At 34.3% G+C, this 9,805-nt stretch overlaps 1 protein-coding gene across 1 annotated transcript in view; it reads left to right on the forward strand.

Moving 5' to 3' along the window:
- The window catches only part of TMEM232 (transmembrane protein 232), a gene marked incomplete at both ends in the record, with an annotated part of 43,036 nt that extends 34,010 nt beyond the window's left edge, over positions 1-9,026 (forward strand). Inside the window, 2 exons of the mRNA XM_039225506.1 lie at positions 7,438-7,561; positions 8,774-9,026. Of these exons, the coding sequence (XP_039081437.1) occupies positions 7,438-7,561; positions 8,774-9,026 (377 nt within the window). The remainder of the gene's footprint in view (positions 1-7,437; positions 7,562-8,773) is intronic.
- Positions 9,027-9,805: the final 779 nt, after the last annotated feature.

Raw genomic sequence — 9,805 nt, forward strand, 5'->3', positions numbered from 1 at the left:
ACATGAAAATAATGAATTGCATTTATAATTGAATTATTAGCCAATGAAGGCTGCTGAGAAGTGCAGTATGGCATTTCAGCGGAGCAGTATAACATATAAAATTATATCTCCCAAAGCAAAATAGCTGATTTAATGTGCTCCATGAATGTATTCCAAAAAAACTTGACAATTTAAAATTATATAGACAGGGCAAGTAGTTTCCAGAGGTATAGTATTTGTGTTTGCATTGAAATGAATCAGACAAAATAACTGCTTTGTATAGGTTGAAAGGTCTTCTGTCGAGATCACTGATGCCCCTATTGCCTATCTCCTGAACCCCAGTAATTAATGTTCATGGATCAGTCTGACCAAATACTTTTAAAGAAGAGTTTGTCAATAGTCTTCTGCCTTCTTCATGAGCTGAGATGATAGTATAGGTCCTCACTCTTCAAATTCATTTCCTGGATTTTTAAATTTAGACTTTGATCTTTTGGGCTACGTTTAACCATTTAGTATACCTCCAGGGTAACTGTGTAATTATGTTTTGCTATGTTATGGTGCACTAAAAAAATTCAACCTCAAATCAGAACACCGGAGTTTTAATCCTATCTCTTTCTACCAAATTTTGAATGACTTAACCCCTATGAACAGAGTCTGATTAGCAGATAAATAGAGACAGTAATCATCTCAGAGAGGTTTTGAGACATTTAAATAAGTAATGAGAATACTTTTTAGTATTTCTATTCTCCCCTAATACTTCATGCCCTACTAGTTCAGATCGAAATTATTTTTTTCCTAGAGAGGCTCCTGCCCACTGAATTTTGATCTCAATACATGACATATGTCCTCTTCTCAAGTTAACCAAATTGGACACCCTAACTGCTACATTTCAAAACTGTTTCCCTGCTCTCTCTACCTGCTCTGTCACAACCTTGGTTTAGGCCCTATTGTCTCATGACTCTTGTAGCATTTTAATTGGACTCTTTGCCTTAATTTTCCCATCAATAGTCTATCATACACTGCTTCCAGGGCTACAACATAACGTGACTAGACCACTCTCTGGCTTAAAATCATTTAATAAGAACTATTTCTATAGGTCAAGGGTTGCATCGGTGTCTTATAACTTGCCGTGATTCGAGGAAAAAAAAAAAAAACAACCCTAAGAAGAGCAAAAACAAAGACTGAAAGATCCTGCTATTAGGATTAATAACCACAATGAACCAAATGTTCCAGATGAAATGCCTGATAGGACTGGAGAGAGGTGACAATCAGTGACCCACCTGCCTCTGCCTTCTCTGGTGAAGGTGCATTCTTGGCTTATCTAACATGCTGCCAGCCCTTCATTCTTCCCCACTGTCACCCTGGAGCTCTGAGAATGAAGTTCTGTAAGCAGGAGAAAGGACTCTTAGCAGACATGCTAAAGACTAGATTTACATACCCATCTTTTCTGAGTAGTATCAAAAATCAGACAATGGCAAGAGAAATGCGTTCTTCAAATTAGTTTTCATAAATGGTCAAAACCAAGAATGAAATCCTGACTGCCCTCTTCTCCAGGTGCAATGAAGATCTAGACTCATTTATTTACATTAATTTTATCTTCCTAGACTATTAATATAATCTGGAGGTTCTGATAACAATAAGGCTAAATCACTATTTAAAATGTTCTAGTCCCTCCTTATAGAATGAGTTTTATATCTATTGAATTGTAGGGTCATATTTATGATGTTATTTTGACTTATTAAACTTTATTTTTCCCACCCACTATCAGCCATTTACCACTACAATTTCCCATTCCTAAGCTGGTAAATACTATTTATTTTTTTAAAAAATTAAAAATTTTTTTATTTATTTCTGAGAGAGAGACAGCGTGAGCAGGGGAGGGTCAGAGAGAGAGGGAGATACAGAATCTGAAGCAGGCTTCAGGCTCTGAGCTAGCTGTCAGCACAGAGCCCGATGCAGGGTTTGAACTCATGAATTGTGAGATCATGACCTGAGCTGAAGTTGGACACTTAACCTACTGAGCCACCCAGGCACCCTATTAAACACTATTTAAATAAATAAATGATAAATAACATTTGTTACCATTCATTTCCCCATAAAAAGTGGACATTTTATACATTTTGTCTGGAAATAGACTTCTTTGCTCACAGCTGTTTTTTTTTTCTCCCTAATTCTCACTCTAAATCTCTAAATGTTGCTATTCCATTTCCTAACTTATAGTTGTGATTAGATGTTCAAAGCCAGTCTGCTTCCTTTTTCTTTTTTCTTTTCAATCCAGAACTTTCTAGGAACATCTTTGTGATTTGGTAGCCAGGATATAAAAGGCATCCTCTCTTATGTCACTGGCCATCTTATGAATGTGTGAAGGCAAATCCTTCACTTCACTTAGAGAAAATCCCTGCTATGTGAAGCTTTGCACAAATGCTGTGGTGACAGGTCTACATGTCCTGAAGGCCTTCGATTGATTATTCATCTTTCACATGCTCAGTGCACAGCTCCTGCCTCTCTGTGCTTAGATTATACATTACGTTATAGTGGAAAACCTATATATGGCTGCACGAAATTTTAGATTTAACTTTTGGCTTTCCTGGCATTGGAAAGGTTTTCCTTCATCTGAATTTCATTTTTTTCATAGCTTTAAAATCTTTAAAGTTCTTTTTTTTTTTTTCTTTTTGTAGTACTGTAGTACCCCCTTGATTTTATGTTTCCTTGGTTGTTTCAGTGGGAATTAGATACTACTGGGTCTCAATTTGCCAGCTTTAAATGCAGTTGCCTTCCTCTAAATTATGTCAGAATTTTCCAAGTTTTCTCCCTTCCAACCAAATTTTATAGTTAACTTCCTCATCATGGATTTGATTTATATTTTTGTATTTTAATCTCTTTGTAATCTCTTGCTTTCTTCCTCTATTACCTTTCATTTGAGTATCAAGACTTTTCACTGTCTTTTCTTCTTCCTTGGCTTTATTAAAGATACTTCGGAGTCTTGCAAAAATAGCTTCTGGTCCCTATAAGAAATCATTTTCCGAGATATGATCCTCTCTGAGTATTCAGACTGATATTCTCTTCAGCCCTTGCTTTAATATATTTTTCATCAATCTCATGTAGGATCCCCTTCTCCATTTTCTGTTTTACTTACCTCATTATCTAGGAAAAATCTGTACAAACTTGTTATTTTAAATGAAGAGGTTTGTGTTCCCAGCATACATAACAGAGATGTTAGATGCTACAACACTAAACGTGTACTGTCATCAGGGACCTTCCTGTGTTCCTCCTACTCTTTGATGTTTTACCTTTGAGGAGAAAATGCCCTCCAGTGTTGCCGGCATAGTGTTCCTCTTCCCTGCTGACCCCACCCCCCACACACATTCCCTCCTCCTTCCTGCACACAGTATCACAAGCATGGTTTTCTACCCTTTTTGTCATCTAGAAATTGCCATCTCTGAGTAAGTAAAGAGAGATGAGGATTAAGCACAGGAATAATACTCTGGCTCCTTGAAAACAAAACCACAAAAAAATAAAAACAGTACTCCAAAGTAAGGGACTGGCTTTACATTTTTCTGAATCTATGACAAACATTATAGATTAGTAGAGATCTTTTTCCCCCTTTTATTTCTTTTACTTTCGTTGAGGAACCAAGGCTTCTATGTTTCACGAAGTGGCATGTGTGCACTCCTTATTGCTGTTCCTAATCCAGCTCCATCAATTTTATGGTTTGTGGAAATTTCCTATTAGGTTGCTGCTCTTGGTGACTTTTCCTTCACTCTTTGTCTTTTATTTTTAGGGTCGTGTGGACTTTTGACATTGTCAGTGTTTTCTTGGGTATCTATTGAAAGGTTGTAATAACCCTGTGTAAAGGTCGTGACTTGGAGACATTTTATTTCATTTTTTAAAAGAGTTTATTTATTTTGAGAGTGAGAAAGAGAGCACACGAACAGAGGATGGGCAGTGAGAGAGAGAGGAATTCAAGTAGGCTCCTCCCTGTCAGCACAGAGCCTAATGCGGGTCTTAGTCTTACCAACCGTGAGACCTGATCTGAAACTAAGAGTCAGATGCTTAACTGACTGAGCCGCCAAGGTGCCCCATAACTTGGAAAAATTTTAATTCCATCTTTTAAAATTGCAGTTTGTTCATTGAAGAAATTGATATAGAGGAGTAAGGAGAATCTAGGAAAACTGTCTTGAATGCTGATGTTCCGAACCTTTTTATAAGGTTGTATGTAAATAGCGAGGCAGCTTTTTATGAAGCCTCCTGTTAATTGAATTTTAGCTGATTTATTTATCATCAGTCTTTCTGTTTACCTATCTATATTTATTTATTTAATATATTTTAGCTGCTTTATTTTAGCGTAGAAGGGACACTAGGCTGGAGTAAGGCTAGCTGAAGTCCAGTCCAGGATCTGATACTATCTACCTGTGTACAGTGATTCACATTAATTTTAAAAGTAAAAAAAAAAAAAATTGGGGTGTCTGGGTGGCTCACTTAGTTAAGCATCTGGCTTTAGCCCAGGTCATGATCTTGTGGTTCACACGTTTGAGCCCCGTGTTGGGCTTTGTGTTGACAGCTCAGAGCCTGGTGCCTGCTTCAGATTCTGTGTCTGTCTCTCTCTCTCTGCCCCTCCCCCATTCGTACTCTCTCTTTCAAAAATAAATAAAACATTAAAAAAAGTGATAAAAACTAAAAAGTAAAATGAATCAAGTAACTGTTATTTTAGACAAGCCAGTAAACCTCTGCCTCAGTTTCTTTATTTTTAAAATTAGGGGAAAATCTATAATACTTATAAATTACTTTATACATGTTTAATTTCACAGCATTATAAAACCAAGTCAGTGTACTAATAATTGAGATCTGGTGTACTGTCGTGAGTTCATAAAGAAGCTAGTGCAAAATTTCTAACCTCATCAACCTTGAATTCTTTCTATGTGCATTGATTTTCAGTTTTGATTTTTAACAAACTCCGAATTTGTAAGTATTGGTGTTTCTATTACATTTTTGGCAACAGCATTTTCACTCACAGAAAATGTTGCAATCAGCATCATCTATTGAAAATAGTGTGTTTGTGTTGAAGCATCTTTCTACCATAGGTGACTGATACCGATGGGTCTTTTTTCATCCATATTTTAGTGAGAGTGCCCTAGGTTAGTTATGATATTCCAGATTTAAAAGAGACCAGAAGAAGCAAAATATTGGGACTGTGAGTTATGTTCAGGGACAAAGGCGTTTTGTAAACTCTGTGATTATACTTTGCTTGACCTTCTTGTGAAGTGGGGACAGGAGTACTCTGAGAATGACTCAGAGAGCAGCTAGACCTTAGTCACTCTAGGACTTCATAGACAAAAGTTATCAAACTCATCCTTTGACTTTGAAGGGATAGTGTTTTTGTATTCGATTTAGGTCAGCATTTCGAACCTAGCCATTTTACATAGAGCATTTTATTTAAATTTCACAATAGTCTCTGAAAAGTAGGTTTTGCTATATTTACTTACAGACGAGGAGATTAAGACTATGGGAGAATATGCAAATTGCCCCATGTCATATTAATTAGTGGTGGAGATAAGATTCAGTCTATAATTTGTCTGACTCTAAGTTCATGCTTGTCAACATCGTGTTGAGTCTAACAGGTAGGATTCAGTTCTTCTGCATGTTAACAGTAACCCAGCTACAACTGCATTCCTAAATAGAGCTTTAATTATTGTATAGAACAAGCCGTACACAATTGATATGCAGATACTTAAGAAACCACACTCCTTCTAGCTGCCTTTTCTCCCATTGTTCTCCCATTGGACTTTCATCCTCGTTGTTGCAAGACTGCTGCTCTACCTTCTGGTGTCATGTATGTATTCCAAGCAGGAGAGAAGGGCTGAGCAAAGGAGAAAAAAAATCACTTGTTATCTAAATTTAATATTTTTCTTAATAGCTTACCTGGAAGCTTTTCATAATATACTTCCATTTGTATCTCACTTAGCCTTAAATCTACATTTGTGGCTATTCCAAGCTTCAAGAGAGTGTGGGAATTCATATATTAAGTCAAAATTTATTAAAATATAATTTAGATACAATAACACTCACACATTTTATGTATACAGATCTATGACCTTTGACAATGCATACACCCGTGTAATCACAATCAAGATTATAGAATATTTCCATTTTGAGGAGCAATGTTAACTGAGCATTTTGCCTTCTTGAACAAAACTGAGGTTTAGTTCTGAAAGGAAGGAGCAGATAAGATTCGGTAGGCAACATTGTCATATTATGGCTAAATTTTTTATTGAGGTATAATTGACATATAATGTATTAGTTTCAGGTGTACAACATAATGATGTTTGTGTATGTTGTGGCATGATGACCACAATGTCTAGTTTCTATGTACTTAAATAATGGCTTGGAAAAGCAATAGAGGAATTATCCATAGGGGAAAGAAGACTGTAGTTATTATTAACCTAGCTTAAAACAGGAACTTGGATAAATCTGCCAGATCTATTTATGTCTCAATTTTCTAATATTTAATAGAAAAGATTTCTAAAAGGTCTTGAACGTGTCAAAAATTGTGGTTCAGTGAGTGAGATAACTTATATGAAAGCACACTGAGGTCTGGAAAGCTCTTTTCAAATATAAAGAATTGTCTTTTTCCCCCTGATTAGATGTGTTTGCTTTTGATAATGATGATGAACTTGACTTACTGGCCTGAACTATCACCATTGTGAAATTCTAATGTAATTGTAAAATATACTAAGTCTTTAATTTATCACTGGCTTATAAATCAAGGCAATATATGGCCTTAGGGAGAGTCAGTTTCACATTTGCATTCTTACCAGTTCTCTTTCCAACTATATCTCTTTCAATTGGGTAAAAATAGCGCTAAATGTATAATTTCCTGAAGCTATCAAGTATATGTATATTTATGACTAATAAATTCTTGTGTGATTTTTTAGTTATTATATAATATTTTAAAGATAAGTCTTGACAGTCTTCTAATCAAATGGGAATATAGATCTGAGAAATTATACTTTTATAAAATCAAATAATCTGAACTGTTGGAGTGTTTAAGGAGACTATTTTTAAATTTGTTCTCTTTCTTTTTTTGAGGAAAACACTCTTGAAATTCACTTCTTGGAATCAGGTGTAAAAAATTAAAGATCAAAGCCTATTATGACATTTTGGGGACCAGACCTCCTGATTGCTTGTTGTACAGGATCTATGAAGATGTTTTGTAGTATTTATTACTCTCAGAGTTTTGACAGAACACAACTCTGAACTTGAATATCTTTCAAAATGTGCTTTTTTCCTATAGACTTCAATCATGGCTAGTGTCAACCAATACTGGTCTTTAGTAAAAGTAAATGTATCTAGGATATTCGTTATCACTGGCCATTTACTTTTATCATTAAACATTGTTTATTATTATTTTAAATATTATTTTAAATAAGGTCTTTGTTGTTTTGTTCACAAAATTCCTAGGTTGGATTCAACACTGGCTTTGCTGGTCCTTGGGGAGGCTGCCAAATTAAACATGGCCTGCTTGAAAGCTTTAATGGAATTAATGAGAGATTTTCTTTTAGGCATTATGTCTGTTCAAAATCAGGTAACAGTATGTTGTTAATTTAGGTGTGCTAAAAGACATGAAGAGGAACAAATTTTATTTTTGCGACTATTTAAATTGTATATCATATATCATATTAGGGCTTATAATGAGCATAACTTTTTAATAAAAATTTTAATTAAATATAAAAGTAAATGCACATTTACCATATAACCTAGTATGGATAGGTAGACAGGGATGTAGAGATATAGAAATAGATTACACACACACACACACACACATACATGAGAGGGACATAATGTTTTAAAATTTTCATTTATTTATTTTGAGAGAGAAAGAATGTGGGGCAGAGTCAGAGAGAGGAGGAAAGAGAAAGAATCCCAAGTAGGCTCCATTCTCAGTACAGAGCCCAATGCTGGGCTTGATCTCACAACTGTGAGATCATGACCTGAACTGAAATCAAGAGTAGGACACTCAACTGACTGAGCCACCCAGGCTTCCCTACATGAGAGGAACGTTAAATTTTATTAACAAGCTTGAGACCAAATAGTCATATATGGTTTTGTTTCCTTTTTTAAAAAATTTAAAGCATATTACAAAAATACTTTTTATTGTAATTACGTATTAAAACTTACATTTTGGTCTGCATGAGATAACTTAACAATTCCTTCATTGTTGAACTATGAGTTTGTTTCTAATTATTCACAGTTAATTGCAAATAATGTTGAACTGGTATATCTTATGCATAAAATCTTTATCTGTGTTTATGACTATTTCTTCAGAATAGATTCATAAATTGAATTACTGAATGATAGACTATGAACTTTCTTTTAATATTCTCAGGAAAAATGTTCATATTCCTCTTCAGAAGATATAACTGTCTTACTCTCCTATGAAAAATGTATAAAGTGCTGCACACAAGAATTGAGCTTTATATAAAAAAGATTCTTTTATAATATGGAAAATGCTATCTCATGGGATTAATTTATATTCTATTGATTACTAAGGAAATTGAAAAGTTGTTCTTTATAAACCTTTTAGCTATTTGTATTTTTTATTCCTTGAGATAGATTTTATGCAGTCTACCCATGGAAAACCTGTTTTTTAATTGAGTACATTCTAGAAATATTAGTTTGTGATGGTCCTTTAACAACTCTATAAAATTTGAAGATGTTTCTTACCATGCATACACTATGTACTTTTAATTATGATAAAACATATTTTGATTGTCTAATAACTGTTTTCTCAATTTAGGAAGAAAGCTGCAAAGTAGATGATGCTTCCTGGGCCTGGAATGTTGTCTACATATACACAACAATTCTGGCAGAAATCTGCTTGTATGCAGCCACCTCTAATTTGCGAAAAACTGCTTTTATTGGTTTCTGTGTCTGTACAAGATCACAAAAAGACATTTTACTCATGGATAAATCAGAAGAACCACAAGAATTGAAGGAAACAAGTATTTTAGGTCTTTTGGACTATTTCTCTTCAAAAATGTCAGATAATTGTAAGTAAATTATTTCTCAACTTGTTGGGACACATTTCTTAAATGTCTATCTGCATATAGCAATAAGTATTTTATATTTTATTTTATTTTATATTTTAATTTAATTTTTATGATACAGTGTTTTATTAGTTTCAGGTATATAATATAGTGAGTGATTCAACAACTCCATACATTACTCAGTGCTTATCAGAAGTGCACCCTTTAATCTGCATCACCTATTTAACCCACCCTCCCAACAATCTCCCCTCTGGTAACCATCAGTTTCTTCTCTATATTAGAGTCTGTTTTGTGGGTTTTTTCTCTCTTTCTCTTTTTCCTTTGCTCATTGTTTTGTTTTGTTTGTTATTTTCTTAAATTCTACATATGAGTGAAATCATATGGTATTTATCATTCTCTACTTATTTCACTTAGCCTTATACACTTTAGCTCCATCCATATCATTGGAAATTGTAAGATTTCATTCTTTTTTATGGCTGAATAATATACCATTGGGTATATATATATATCACACCTTCTTTATCCATTCATCTATTGATGGACACTTGAGCTGCTTCCATAATTTGGCTATTGCAAATAATGCTGCTATAAACATAGCATGTAACTCTTTAAATTAGTTTTTTTGTATTTTTTTGGTAAATACCCAGTGTTGCATGTTTGGTTTGTATGCTGGTTTTATTTTTAACTTTTTAAAAAAGTTTTAATGTCTAATCATTTTTGAGAGACGGAGACAGAGGTTACATGGGAGTGGACCAGGGATAGAAGGAGACACAGAATCTGAA

This window comes from Hyaena hyaena, unplaced genomic scaffold, assembly GCF_003009895.1.
Source record: "Hyaena hyaena isolate Hyena2069 unplaced genomic scaffold, ASM300989v1 scaffold_2257, whole genome shotgun sequence".
Taxonomy (NCBI): Eukaryota; Metazoa; Chordata; class Mammalia; order Carnivora; family Hyaenidae; genus Hyaena; species Hyaena hyaena.